Consider the following 15,499-nt stretch of genomic DNA (forward strand, 5'->3'; position numbering starts at 1 on the left):
TTATGATTGAGTAATATTCCATTGCATATATGTACTACTGCTTTTGTATCCACTCATCTATAGATGGGCACTTGGGATGATTACATATGTTGGCTTTGGTAAATAATGCTGCAGTGAACATAGTGTTGCATATATTCTTTCGAGTTAGTGTTTGGGGTTTCTTTAAATATATAACCAGAAGTGGAATCACTGGGTCATAAGGCAATTCCATTTAAGTTTTAGGGAAACCTCATACTATTTCTCATAGTGGCTGCACCAATGTGCATTCCTACCAACAGTGGATGAGGGTTCCTTTTGCTCCACATCCTCACCAACACTTGTTCTTTGTTGATTTATTAATGCTAGCCATTCTGACAGGTGTGAGATGGTATCTCAATGTGGTTTTAATTTTCAATACTCTGATGGTTAGAAATATTGAATATCTTTTCATATGTTATTAGCCATCTGTATGTCCTCTTTGTATAAGTGTCTATTCAGGTCCACTGCCCATTTTTTAATTGGATTGTTTGTTTTTTTGGTGTTGAGTTATATGAGTTCTATACAAATTTTGGATATTAACCCCTTATCAGGTGTAACATTGGTGAATATCTTTTTTTAATTTTTAAAAATTATTTATTTTGTTATTCCTCAACTGAGGATATTTGTTCCATTGATTTTTAGAGAGAGTTTAAAGGAGGAAGGGAGGAAAGAAAAAGAAGGGGGAGAGAGAGAGACAGAGAGAGAGAAATATGAGAGAGACAGATTAGTTGCCTCCCACACGTGCTCAGGGCTGGGGATCAAACCTGCAACCCAAACCCATGACCCTTCAGTGCACAGGCCACCACTCTAACCACTGGGAACATCAGCCATCAATATTTATTTTATATGTCCATCAATATTTACTTTATATATTTAGGTCCTCCTATGTTGGGGGCATAAATGTTCGTAAGGGTTATATCTCTTGTTGAATTGATCCCTTTGTCATTATGTAATGTCCTACCCCACCTTTTTGTGTTTCTATTTGCATGATATTCTTTTTCCATCTCTTTACCTTCAGCCTGGGTGTGTCTTTTGTTCTGAGGTGAGTCTCTTATAGACAACACTAGAGGCCCGGTGCATGACATTCGTGCACTCAGGGGTCAGGGGGTCCCTCAGCCCAGCATGTGCCCTCTCGCAGTCTGGGAGCCCTCGGGGGATGTCCGACTGCTGGCTAGGCCCACTCCCCATAGGACTAAGCTGGCAGTCAGACAGCCTTAGCATTGTTGCAGAGGTGGGAGAGGCTCCTGCCACCGCCACTGTGCTCGCCAGCCATGAGCCCGAGTTCTAGCTGAGCAGTGCTCCCCCTGTGGAGTGCACTGACCACCAGGGGCAGCTCCTGCATTGAGCGTCTGCCTCCTTGTGGTCAGTGTGTGTCATAGCGACTGGTCATTCCGCATTCAACTACTCTAGGGCCTTAGAATGGACTATTCAATCCATGTACATTTGAAGTGATTCTTTATTGCCATTTCATTCTTTTCAATTATGTTTCTTTTTTCTTCATCTTCTTCTTAAGCCCCTTAAATATTTCTTGGGATTACTGGTTTGATTATAATGAACTTCTTTAGCTTTTTCTTGTCTGAGAAGCTCTCCTTCAATTCTAAATGATAGCCTTGCCGGGTAGAAGAGTCTTGGTTATAGGTCCTTGCTTTTCATTACTTTGAGTATTTTGTTCCAGTCTCTTCCGGCCTGAAATGTTTCTATTGATAAATCAGCTGACAGTCTTATGGAAGCTCTTTTGTATGTAACTAACTGTCTTTTTCTTGTTGCTTTTAAGATTCTCTCTTTGTCTTTTACCTTTGCCATTTTTATTATGTTGTGCCTTGGTGTGGTCCTCTTTGGGTTCATCTTGTTTGGGACGCTCTGTGCTTCCTGTATGTCTCTTTTCTTCACCAGGTCAGGGAAGTTTTCAGTTATTATTTCTTCAAATAGATTATTGATCTCTAGCTTACGCTGTTCTCATTCTGTTACCCCTATGATGCAGATGTTGTTGCTCTTCATGTTTTCCCAGATCTTTAAACTATCTCACTTTAAAAACTGGGGTTTTTTGTTTTGTTTTTTTTGTTTTTGCTGCTCTGATTGGGTATTTCCTGATACCTTGTCTTTCATATCACAAATTCTATCCTCTGCTTCATCTAATCTGCTATTGATTTCTTCTAGTGTATTCTTCATTTCTGGTTCTTTTTTTTTCTTTTTTCTACTGAAATAGAAACAAAACATCTTTACAGGACCTCGAATCAGATTGCTATAGAGATAGGGAAGGGCTTCCTCCACGGAAAGAATTCCTCTCCATTTAAAAAAACAGAGTGAAAGGTGACAGAGTGTCAGGAATCTAAAAATGCTATATTTTAGAAACCGAAAAAAATACTCAAGAAAGTTGTCTCTGCAAAATAAAACCCAGACCTCCTGCTTATAAGGCTAACCTGGAAGCTGGATCACCTTACTAAGCAAATAAATGTTCTCTTCTCAAATGTATTTTGCAGAAAATTGTCATTATACTTTTGGCAATTATTTTTAGTGTTAATCTTCACCCAAGGATATTTTTTCATTGTTTTTTAGAGTGAGTAGAAGGGAGGGGGATTGACACAGAGAGAGAAACATCAGTGTGAGAGCACACATTGATTGGCTGCCTCCTGCATAGCCTCTACCAGAGGTTGATCCCAGAACCCCAGCATGTGCCCTGGACTGGGAATCGAACTGGCAACCTCCTGGTAACCAACTGAGCACACCATCCAGGGCAGCAAAATTTTTTATTACATAGTAATGTCTCTGGGAGGGATGAGCATTACGTTGAGAATTTACCAAATAACTTCTTAAGAAATGATAAAGGTGGAGCTCTATGACCCAGAAACTGGAAGATGATGGGTCAAGGTATGCCTACCTTGCTGTCTGCTTAGGATTACCCTCACCTCAGATAGGACTAATTTTAAATAACCATTGGCAGCATTTCAGAGCTTTCTCACATTCTTTTTGTTGTTGTTTTTTTCTTTTTCCCTTTTCTCCCTTACCTACTCCTCTTCCTCTATTCCAGCTGCACTTAGATGTTTTTGCATAATGCAATTGAAGGCATGGAGTTTGGGTCGGTGGGGGGCTTCAGGCCACAGAAAGATAAGCATTAACTGGGTGGTTTTGGCAAGTAACCACTATTTGCCTTTGTGTCCTCACCAATAAAATGGAGATCTCTATTTTCTTTTTAAGTTTTTATTTATTGATTGGATTTGAGAGAGAGAGAGAGAGAGAGAGAGAGAGAGAGAGAGAGAGAGACAGACATTGATTTGTTGTTCCACTTGTTGACACATTCATTCATTGGGTGTTTCTTGTATCTGCCCTGACTGGGGATGCTCTAACCAACTGAGCTATCGGGGCAGGGTGAGATCTCTATTTCTTAATGCAGCTATAAGACTAAACAAGCTGATTTAACACAATGAATGTAATACATTAGGTGCTCAGTAAGGTCTTGTTCTCTTCTTTACCCTTTCTTTTTCTCTGCTGACTTCCCTGCTTCCCTTCCTCTTTCCAGCGTCCAAAGATCTAGCAAACAAATGATCATTCCTCTGGGATGATATCATAGCACATCACTGAAATTCAGTTTCACTGGGGCAAAGCCATAGACAAACAACCAGCATTAATGTTTCTTCTCCACTTTGAGAGGACTTTGAGGGACTAGAGTTCCTGACCACCTCGCTGAGAGCCATGACTGTGGGATCTGTGGATCGGGGAGCAGTTTCCCAGGTGAACAGTGCCGGGAGCCAATCACAACCCCAAATTGAGGTGTTCCCATCAGATGGAATCGTCCCCTTATCTGGTCTTCCAGTCCTGGGGGACAGGAAAAGAGGAAAGGTTTTCAGGCTGACCAAACGAAGTGTTAGAGAAAGACTGATTTCATTAATATTAGTAATGATTTTTTTTATGAAGTAGATTATAAGTTCACTGTTTGTGAGCATGCACTTTCTCAACAATCTATTGCAAGTTTTTGATGTAAACAAAGCTCTTACTTTAAAAGAATAACCAAACTGATTAAGTTGCCTAAAAAGGCAGCTTTTCAGGACAGTGGTCTAATTTGCAGTCTTTGAGGCCAACTTAATAGTGATAGCAAAGACACTTTTATAGCTGAATCCCAGATTTAGGAAATAGCCTTTTATTTTCAAGATGAAATTATCTAACTGTTAGTTTTGGAACACAACATAACTTAGACAACTGCTGAAATCATTTACTGCTGTGATTTGAAGTATGAACCTGGGAATCATACCCTCTTTAAATTATCCATCACATCTATTAAAATCAGCTTCCTGTTGATCCTATGTGTGTTTCATATTCAAATAAAATGCTTTCATATTTAAATATCACTGCAGCTGTATATACAACAGTTTTATTGAAGCCATGAATGCTTTAATTATGACTTTTGTTTCATTTCACTGAGGAAAAAGCCAAAGCATTTTTACAACAATGTATCAGTGAAATGCAAAATCAAATACCAGTCCAAAAGCTTTGTGGATCTGAGCCCTAGTTGGTTTGGCTCAGTGGATAGAGTGTCGGCCTGCAGACTGAAGGGTCCCAGTCAAGGGTATGTACCTTGGTTGCAGGCTTGATCCTTGGCCCTGGTTGGGGCGTGTGCAGGAGACAACCAATGTGTCTCTCTATCTCTCCCCCTCCCTTCCACTCTAAATATCAATGGAAGACTATCCTGGGGTGAGAATTAACAACAACAAAAAAAAGCATTGCTGTTAGGATTTGTTTGAAAAAAAAAAAAGCTTTGTGGATTTGAAATGTTTTGGAGAAATGTGTGGAAATTTTAGGTATTTCCTAGTATTTTTGTTTTATTTATTACTAGAGGCCTGGTGCACAGATTCATGCACATTGAAAGGAGATTAATTAGAAGAAATATTGTAGAGGCCGGGAGGGACTGTGGGAGGTTGGCTCCAGGGCATGTCTGGCCTGTCTCGCCCAGTCCTGATCAGCCAGATCCCAGCAGCAGGCTAACCTGCCAGTCGGAGCGTCTGCCCCCTGGTGGTCAGTGTGCATCATAGTGACCAGTCAAATGGTTGGACACTTAGCATATTAGGCTTTTATATATATGGATAGCATATGTCACTCCTGTTTGTTTTTCCTTTTTATTGAATTTATTGGTTAACAAAATTATACAGGCTTCCGTTGCGCAATTCCACAACACATTATCTGTACATTGTATCGTGTGTTCACCACCCCAAGTCAAGTCTCCTTCCAACACCGTTTATCCCCCGGCATCACCACACTCTTGTCCCTATCCATGAGTTTTTTCTCTTTTTGTTTTTTCCCTCAATCTCTCCACCCTCCCCCCTCCCCCCAGCCCCTCAAGCCACCCACTCCCCTGCTGTCTATGAATCTATCTCTGTTTTGCTTGTTAGTTCATTTTGTTCATTAGATTCCACATATGAGTGAAAGCATATGGTATCTTTCTTTCTCTGACTGGTTCTTTTTTATGGTCTCTAGGTCCTTTTGTGTGTTTTCTATCTCTTTATTATGGTTCTCACTGAGTTCATTCATTTTCCCCTAAGTTTCTTGAGCATCCTTACAGCCATTGTTTTGAATTCTATATGTGGTAGATTGCTTGCCTCCATTTCATTTAGTTCTTTTTCTGGAGCTTTCTCATGTTCTTTCATTTGGGGCATGTTTCTTTGGATCCCCATTTTGGCTGTCTCTCTATATTTGTTTCTATGTATTACGTAGATCTGCTATGCCTCCCAGTCTTGGTATGATGGCCTTATTTAATAGGTATTCTCTGGGGCTTGGTGACACAATCTCCCTTGTCACCTGAGCTTGGTGCTTCAGGAATGTCTCTTGTTTGGCTTATGTGAGCCTTCCTGTTGTAGTTGAGTCTTGAGTGCTATTGGCCTATCTTGATGGTGTTGATTCTCAGCCTAGCTGACTGTGAGGATCGATCTTGACCATATTGTACAAGTTGCTGTCTGGGGGCTAGCTCCACAAAGCAGAATTCACCCCAGCCGGATCTGGTGCCTGCTGACCTTCTCCCTCTGGTTGTGCCACTTATGGACTAATTTGGTCATGCTCTGATGTGGCCTGAACCCTGTCACCTGGTTTGTTGGTTCTGGGGCCTCTTATGAGGGACTCTAGTGCAGATCAATGTCAGGCGCTGCCTGTGACCAGCCCTGGGTTACCAGTTTGGAGCTCCAAAGCAATCCAGTTTGTGGCTGCCTCTGCGGGGCCTGGGTATGTGGTAGGGGCCAAGCTGTGTTTTAAGCCTGGCTTCTACCAGCACCAAGCCTGGGGCAGGTGAGCAAAAGGCCCAAGGCACCCAACACACACCTCTGTCTCCTGGTTGCCTACCAGGCTCAGTCACTGAAAATGCCTCTGGTGGTACATGAGCTGTGTCAGGTAGGTTCTTAGTGAATCACCCGGTAGGGACAAGTAGGATTCATCGGGTTTCTAGGTCTGAGGCCATTCAACAAAAGCCTCAGTGTACACCCAGGCCAACCACCATCTGCCTGGGAGCAGCAGATCTGTGTGGTGGGGCAGGGTCTCAGGGACTCGTCAGGGTGAGGCCAGCAGAATTCATCAGATGAACACAGACCAAGATACGGGTGTGTGGAGGGAGGGCTCTACACTAGATGGTGGTGGCTCTGGTCAGCATGTGAGGGAAACATGGCCCTTGCCCTAGAGTCACACAACTCCACCCTTCCCTGTTGTCTTTTCCACCCCTCAAATGTGCTCAGATCTTCTTGAGAGCTCCCCAAAGAAGTCTGCGCTGCTGCCAGGCTGGCCACAGCCAGCCAGCTCCTATGCAGGCGTGAGCTCAGCAGTGTAGAGCCACAGGAAGTCAGGTGGGTGAGGCTAGTGCACTCCCCAGGCTGACACAGCATGGAGAACAGTGGACCCAGGAAAGATGGTGTCGGTGGATGGTGTCAGGAGGGATTTAGTACAGCTGCCTCTTCAGCTCTCTTCCCTAAGGCACACAACCCAGTTTCCCCTTGGATGACTCCAGTCCTCTCTGATCCGCCTTCCTTCCATCGGAACCCACAGTGAGTGGCCACAAATGAGATTTTTTTCTCTGGCTCTTTAAGAGGGTGCCTGGGTTTCTAGCAGACTCCTATCTCTCCCTGGTGGTCGGAATCTCCACTGATTTTCACAGCCAAATGTTATTTGGGCTCCTCTTCCTGGCTCTGGTGCTCTGGGCTGGGGATCCCAATAGGGGGTTGAGAACCCTTGCTCCTACGGAGGGACCTTTGCAACTAAGAGATCCCTCCAGACTGTTATCTGCCACATGTGGGCGTGGGGACAGCCCTTTTCACATCTCCGCCCTTCCTACCAGTCTCTACTGCAAATCCTGGCTGCTTCTGTTCATCCTTGGTTATAAGACTTCTCTTCCACTAGTCTTCAGTTGGTTTTTCAGGATGATTGTTCTGTGCTTTATTGTGATTCCGGTTCAGTCCTGGGAGGAGGTGAGTGTAGTTTCCATCTACTTCACTGCCATCATCTCAGCTGAATATCGTCAGTTACCTGTGTTTCTCTGTAGATAATGGTTTGCAGACAAGTAGCTCCTGATTTTTTTGTTGCCCAATTAATTTGTAACCTATGACTCAGTGTTGAATTCCAGGTGTAATCTCACCAGGCAGGTACAGAGTGACTGTTGCCCCTTTATCTGGGTTCGTCTATCAATGTGGCCCCAGATTATAATAATATTGTAACTGTAGTTAGCATTAATATAGCACAGTGATGGCGAACCTATGACACGCGTGTCAGAGGTGACACGCGAACTCATTTTTTTGGTTGATTTTTCTTTGTTAAATGGCATTTAAATATATAAAATAAATATCAAAAATATAAGTCTTTGTTTTACTATGGTTGCAAATATCAAAAAATTTCTATATGTGACATGGCACCAGAGTTAAGTTAGGGTTTTTCAAAATGCTGACATGCCGAGCTCAAAAGGTTCGCCATCACTATATAGCACATAGCTATATTTATCATAATAGCTACCACACTATTAGCTAAAAGCATATATTCATGCCAGCTAAAAACCCTAGTTATTTTTCACATGATCATCAGTATGTTCTACCATCCTGCCTACTACCATGTTTATGGCATTTGGGGGTCTACGTGCAGGACTTTCTGTTTGTCTCATATACTCCTCTTGGTTTTGGTTTTTGTCTTGTATTGACAAACAATTATGGTTAACTGCAGTTGGATGAGGCAGAATGAGAGGAGCTGAGAATTAGAATTAGACCCACTAAACTAAAGGAGGGAAGGGTGACGAGTTGTATAATCAAGATCCAAGTCCTAAGAGGAAGTCGAAACCATATAATATGATGATTAGAGAAGATGCAGGGAGAAAGTGGTGCTCCAGTCCAGCAGTTAAAATCAGGTGTCATGGGTGCCCTGACAAGTGGGAAAGCAAGAAGGTATAGGGCTCAGGATCAGATGATAAGGAGTATGTTGGAGCTGACCGGCAAAAGAGAACACACTGATTAACAGGTAGCAGAGCATCTGCAATGGAATTCTGGGGTTCGAGGCAGGATGCCGGTCTCTAGAAGGGGGATTAATGAGCCAAAAAAAGGCTTCCTTGGGGTGCTGCCAGTACTAGGATATCTAGAAAGAGAAACTCAGACCTAGGAAAGATACTAAGACTTCAGATTCAAGAAAGTACAAGAGAAGCCCATGGACATAGGTTAGAACTGGACCCCCAGCAAAAGATAACCATGCCGCGGTGGCTTCTTTTTTCTTGCCAAATACATTATTAGGTTCAAAATGTCGTTTTATCTATCTTGCTCTGTGCCCTCTTATAGGAGGTCTGGATTTTACTAATTAACAATTTTTAAAATAAGTGATTTAAAAATATTTTTAAATGACTTAATATTTTATGTAATGTCTCTTTCTGAACTTTACATAAACCATTTATATAAGGAACATTGAGTACTTTTAAAGAACCTGAAAAATCCACCTTGTTTTTCTGATAGCAAAAATAATTTAAGAATAGAGTATGCCCTTAGTCATTTATTCTATTAGTATTTTGCCATGGAAACGTTAAACATGAGAGTCTCTATAATAGAATATTGCTCTAACTGGATTTTTATTCCCAATCCTTTTTTAAGCCATTACTATTGTTTGTCAGCTTTTAAGTCCTCTAAGTTGGACATGAATTTTAGTTACATCTCAAGAGCTGGGGGGTTGGGGGAGCAAATGCATTAAATTACATTTTGTTTTGAACATAGAATTGGCAGATCCCTCTAGAATTTTTGGAAGGGGTAAATTTATAAGGCAGTGCTTGCTCAAAAGAGGTTCTTCTTAGTGACTGAAACACAACTCTTAGGCTAAAGTGAATGCTCCAGGCGTGGGGGGTAGGGTGTGGAACAGAGCTTACTCAAACCGTTTTTGGGAGGGTGTAAAGTGTAGCTAGGAACAAGTAGCATAAGAACAAGTTGTCCCAGTGTTGATTGAGGAAAATCCGGTTTTTAATAGCTCAGCATGAAGTCAAAATGCAGGAGGAAATGAAATTGTTGCTTCACAGCCTGCCCCAGTCGTTTATCACCAAACGGTGTCTCACCGAAGGCACTTTAAAGTGCACATTCTCTAATGAAACCAGGTGCCTTCTATATTCCCTGATCAGTCCTGCCTTCAAGGGTTTGCCCCTGAGCTAAATCCTACTTAGGATATGTGTATATGAGCATTAGAGTTAAATGCTTATTTTGGATACTTTTACCTCAGCCCCTTTTCTTTTATTTTTCTCTTCCAGTTTCTGTACTCCTCCTCCAAGGGAAAGTCATGATCACACTAACGGAGCTAAAATGTTTAGCAGACGCCCAATCATCTTATCACATCCTAAAACCGTGGTGGGACGTCTTCTGGTATTATATCACCCTGGTCATGCTGCTGGTGGCCGTGCTGGCGGGCGCGCTGCAGCTGACGCAGAGCCGGGTTCTGTGCTGTCTTCCGTGTAAGGTGGAATTCGACAATCACTGCTCCGTGCCTTGGCACCTCCTGAGAGCCAGCGTGAATGCATCCTCCGACCTGGGGCCGCCGCTCCCGCTCCCCCTCCGAATCCAGAATGACCTCCACCGCCAGCAGTACTCCTACATCGACGCCGTCTGCTACGAGAAGCAGCTCCACTGGTTCGCAAAGTTCTTCCCCTACCTGGTGCTCTTGCACACGCTCATCTTCGCAGCCTGCAGCAACTTTTGGCTTCACTACCCCAGCACGAGTTCCCGGCTCGAGCACTTTGTGGCCATCCTGCACAAGTGCTTCGATTCTCCGTGGACCACCCGCGCCCTGTCGGAAACGGTGGCCGAGCAGTCAGTGAGGCCCCTGACGCTCTCCAAGTCCAAGGTTCTGCTTTCATCCTCAGGGTGTTCGGCTGATGTGGATGCCAATAAGCAGTCCTTGCCCTACCCGCAGCCCGGCATGGAGTCGGCTGGCATAGAAAGCCCGACTTCCAGTGTCCTGGACAAGAAGGAGGGCGAGCAGGCCAAAGCCATCTTTGAAAAAGTGAAAAGGTTCCGCATGCACGTGGAGCAGAAGGATATCATTTACAGAGTGTATCTGAAGCAGATAATAGTCAAAGTCATTTTGTTTGTCTTCATCATTAGTTACGTTCCATATTTTTTAACCTACATCACTCTTAAAATTGACTGTTCAGTTGACGTGCAGGCTTTCACGGGATATAAGCGTTACCAGTGCGTCTACTCCTTGGCAGAAATATTTAAGGTCCTGGCTTCGTTCTATGTCATCCTGGTTATACTTTATGGCTTCACCTCCTCCTACAGCTTGTGGTGGATGCTGAGGAGCTCCCTCAAGCAATATTCCTTTGAGGCGTTGAGAGAAAAAAGCAACTACAGCGACATACCGGACGTCAAGAATGACTTTGCCTTCATCCTCCATCTGGCTGACCAGTACGATCCTCTTTATTCCAAACGCTTCTCCATATTCCTGTCGGAGGTCAGTGAGAACAAACTGAAGCAGATCAACCTCAATAACGAATGGACGGTGGAGAAACTGAAAAGCAAGCTGGTGAAAAATGCCCAAGACAAGGTAGAACTGCATCTCTTTATGCTAAACGGTCTTCCAGACAACGTTTTTGAGCTGACTGAAATCGAAGTGCTCAGCCTAGAGCTGATTCCTGAGGTCAAGCTGCCCTCCACCGTCTCCCAGCTGGTCAACCTCAATGAGCTTCATGTGTACCATTCGTCTCTGGTGGTAGACCATCCTGCCCTGGCCTTTTTAGAGGAGAATTTAAAAGTTCTCCGCCTGAAATTTACTGAAATGGGGAAAATTCCACGCTGGGTATTTCACCTGAAGAATCTCAAAGAACTTTATCTGTCGGGCTGTGTTCTCCCTGAGCAGCTGAGTACCATGCAGTTGGAGGGCTTTCAGGACTTAAAAAACCTGAGGACCCTCTACCTGAAGAGCAGCCTGCCCCGGATCCCACAGGTCATCACAGACCTCCTGCCTTTCCTGCAGAAACTGTCCCTCAATAATGAGGGAAGCAAACTGGTTGTGTTGAACAACCTGAAAAAAATGGTCAATCTGAAAAGCCTAGAGCTGCTCAGCTGTGACCTTGAACGCATTCCACACTCCATTTTCAGCCTGAACAATCTGCATGAGTTAGACCTAAAAGAAAACAACCTTAAGACCGTGGAGGAGATCATCAGCTTTCAGCATCTCCAGAATCTTTCTTGCTTAAAATTGTGGCACAATAACATTGCTTATATTCCTGCCCAAATTGGGGCATTATCTAATCTAGAGCAGCTGTCTTTGGACCATAATAATATTGAGAATCTACCCCTGCAGCTTTTTCTATGCACTAAACTACATTATTTGGATCTAAGCTATAACCACCTGACCTTCATTCCAGAAGAAATCCAATATTTGAGTAATTTGCAGTACTTTGCTGTGACCAACAACAATGTAAGTAAATTCATTCTTCTCTTTATTTAGTCATTGGAGTGTCTGCTGTTGCAGTGTGTAATGTAGATAGAGAAAATGGACATTAAATCATACTAAGCCTCCTCTGAGAACAGCCTGACCACCACTTACTAGACATGTGACCATGGACAAATTACCAAAACACTGAGCAGCAGTTTTTAAGCTAACTTGTAAGTTGTCAGGGAGATTTTATGAAAAACTATATGAGCACTCGGCACAGTTCCTGATATGTAGTAGTTGCTCAACATATGTTTTCTTTATTCTCTTTTCCTATATTTTACATAAACAGCACAGTTGAAGTATGTTAAACTAATTAGGCGTGACAGAACTTACTTTTCATTTTGGAAAGGTCTTAACTACTTAGAAAGTTTCATAAAACTTTTCAGCTTTCCGTATCTGCCATAGGAGCAGAAATTTTTGGTAAACATACTGTGATCATGAGTTATTCATAAATCTTTTTTTGTGGTGCAGTAAGACAGATTTGAAATCTACATGCATGTCTAGAAAGGCAATGCGAAATGAAAGGCCTGGTTCCATAATGCAACACTAGGGCTTCTTGGAAGCTTTTTCCAGCATCCATGCTTTACAAATGAACCATAATTTGCAACAGTAAAGCCAAGTTAAGGAAAACTTAACATCTCTGAAACAAGAAAAAACAAAATAAATGACTAGTTTCCTAGGTTAAAATGTGAAGGAGGAGGAAAAAGAAAAAAAAAATTCATGCTAGCCAAAAGCAGCCAGAGAGTGATGGTAATGTCCAAAAGGAAAGAAGGCTGGGAGGGGAAGGGGGGAGCCTGGGAAGCCTGTCTAACTCAGGTCTGCCAAGAGAGGAAAGTGGTCTTCCTTGGAAATGGGAGCTATTTTCTTCTATCCCACTCACAAATGTGTTATCTCTTCGACCTTTCATATTTTATGCTAAATATAGCTGTGAGGATGGTGTTGGCTAATAAACATATTAATCACCTGGTATTATATTTGAAAACCATGGATTGTTAGAGGAATACCAGAAAGTCAGGGAATGAGGGCAAAATTCATGGCACAAAATTCATTCAAATTTTAATGAGGGCTCTGATTTTTACAACTCTTAAGACTTTACACATATGTAAAAGGCTAGAGCCCATTCTTAGATAAGAAATCTTCAGGTCGTAAAGGATAATGAGGTTTTAAAACTCTTTTAGGCTTCACTTAGATTAATAGTGCACTTCAGGATGACCTGAAGGGCTTGTTAAAACATAGATTCCTGCCCTAGCCAGTTTGGCTCAGTGGATAGAGCGTCGGCCTACAGACTGCAGACTGAAGGGTCCCCGGTTCGATTCCGGCCAAGGGCACGTGCCTGGGTTGTGGGCTCAATCCCCAGTAGGGGGTGTGCAGGAGGCAGCTGATCAATGATTCTCTCTCATCACTGATGTTTCTATCTCTCCCTCTTCCTTCCTCTCTGAAATCAATAAATAAATATATTTAAAAAAAAATAGATTCCTGGGCCCCACTCCAGGGTTCCCATTTCAGTAGGTCTGGTGTAGGATCCAAGAGTTGGCAGTTTTAAAATGTCCCAGGTGAAGCTGATACTGTTGATTTTGTGACCATACTTTGAAGTCTACCAGTCTAGAGATTTATCATTAGTGTTGTTAAATAATATTAATATTAATATTAATAGAACAAGCAGACTTCTCATCTTTCCCAAAAAGCTGTCCAAAGATTGAATGAACAATTAAGAAGGGAGAGGTGATTTTCTTATTAATAAAACTATCTAGATATAGATTATCAGTCTCTTGGTAGGAAGGTTGTTAAAGGGAATTAGAGATTCAGGTTTCATGTGGAATTTAATTTTAAGGTTCCTTCTAATCTTGATAGCCTCATGATTCTATGAGGTAGACCAAAATAGTTATAAAAATTGGCTCAGTGGATAGAGCATGGGCCTGCTGACCAAAGGGTCCTGGGTTAGATTCTGATTAAGGGCACATGCCTGGGTTGCGGGCTTGATCCCCAGTGGGCGCATGCAAGAGGCAGCCAATCAGTGATTCTCATCATTGATGTTTCTCTCTCTCTCTCCCTCTCCCTTCCTCTCTGAAATCAATAAAAAATATATTTTTAAAAAAGGAAATAAAACATCAATTTCGATGCATAAGTATTTATATATGCATATACTTAGAAATGTGAGTTGATTCAATTGGAACTGGAATCCAATTGGAATAGAGGTTGGTAAAGATTCCTGAGAGAAGTTTTAAAGATTCTTCTAAGGACTTAAGAAATGTATGAGATTCATAAATGAGGCAATAAATACTAACTCTGGAGTTAAAGACTTTTTTCTTTTGAAAGGATGTTGGGTAGCTAATATCACTGAAAAGGTTGCAGAATTAAACTCGGAAAACAAGCACCAAGTTAGTTAGAAAGCAAAAAGGACCACAGCCCAAAATCATCCAATCTAATAAAAGAGAAACATGGTAATTAGCCGTACATCTGCTACCCTTCCCATTGGCTAATCAGTGAGATATGCAAATTAACTGCCAACCAAGATGGCGGCCAGCAGCCATGCACTGAAGTGAACAGGAGGCTTGCTTGCTTCAGTGATGGAGGAAGCCAGGTTCCCCGCCTGCCTTGCCGGCCTCTCAGCTGCAACTCTAAGCAACTATGTTGCAAATATAGAAGCTAAACAAAACCCCAGAAACCTGCTTTGTTCATCCGGGCTTCAGCCAGCCGGACAGCAACATTGTTTCAAATACAGAAGGTAAACAAAGGCCAGAAACCTGCTTTCAGCAGCTGAGGCCTCAGAGCTGGAGCCAAGCCTCAGAACTAAAGCTGGCCCAGAATAAAAAGAAAAAGAAAAAAAGGACAGGTTGGGAGCTTCAGTCACCCGCCAGCCTGAAAACGGCCCTCAGCCCCTCACCCAGCCTGGCCAGGCACCCCAGTGGGGACCCCCACCCTGAAGGGGGTGTGACCAGCTACAAACAGCCATCATTCTCTCATCCAGGCTGGCCAGGCACCCCAGTGGGGACTCCCACCCTGATTTAGGACACCCTTCAGGGCAAACCAGCCGGCCCTCACCCATGCACCAGGCCTCTATCCTATATAGTAAAAGGGTAATATGCCTCCCAGCACCGGGATCAGCGGAGCAGCGAGGCCTCCCGGCACCGGGATCAGCATGACAGGGGGCAGCGCCCAAACCCCCTGATCGCCCTGCAGCTCTGTGTGTGACGGGGTGGAGCCACAACCTCCCTCTCCACCCTGCTCTGTTCGTGACAGGGGAAGGCGCCCCAACCCCCTGATCAGCCCTGCTCTGTGCCTGATAGGGGGGAGCTCCCCAACCCCCCCCCATGGGCCTGCTCTGTGTGTGACAGGGGTGTGGTGCCCCAACCCCTCCCCCCCATGGGCCCTGCTCTGTGTGTGACGGGGTAGAGCCATAACCTCCCCATCGGCCCTGCCCTGAGTGTGACAGGGTGCGGTGCCCCAAACCCCTGATCTGCCCTGCTCTGTGTGTGACAGGGGGCGGTGCCCCAACTCCCCTATTGGCCCTACTCTGTGAGTGACAGGGGGTGGCCCGGCAACCTCCCCATCGACCCTGCCTTGAGTGTGA

The 15,499-nt window shown here is 43.6% G+C and overlaps 1 protein-coding gene across 11 annotated transcripts in view; it reads left to right on the top strand.

The window, feature by feature from the left end:
• LRRC8B (leucine rich repeat containing 8 VRAC subunit B) overlaps positions 1–15,499 on the top strand; it is a 103,821-nt gene that overhangs the window by 56,011 nt on the left and 32,311 nt on the right. For 10 of the 11 annotated variants that reach the window (XM_023757621.1, XM_023757624.1, XM_023757625.1 and 7 more), the window contains one exon: positions 9,743–11,910. In XM_023757621.1, coding sequence (XP_023613389.1) covers positions 9,772–11,910 — 2,139 coding nt within the window. In that variant the 5' untranslated portion in view covers positions 9,743–9,771. Of the gene's footprint in view, positions 1–6,905; positions 7,032–9,742; positions 11,911–15,499 lie in introns of those variants that run through there. The other variant, XM_023757618.1, reaches the window with a different exon arrangement.

The sequence above is a fragment of the Myotis lucifugus genome, unplaced genomic scaffold (genome assembly GCF_000147115.1).
Source record: "Myotis lucifugus unplaced genomic scaffold, Myoluc2.0 scaffold_110, whole genome shotgun sequence".
NCBI classification, from domain to species: Eukaryota; Metazoa; Chordata; class Mammalia; order Chiroptera; family Vespertilionidae; genus Myotis; species Myotis lucifugus.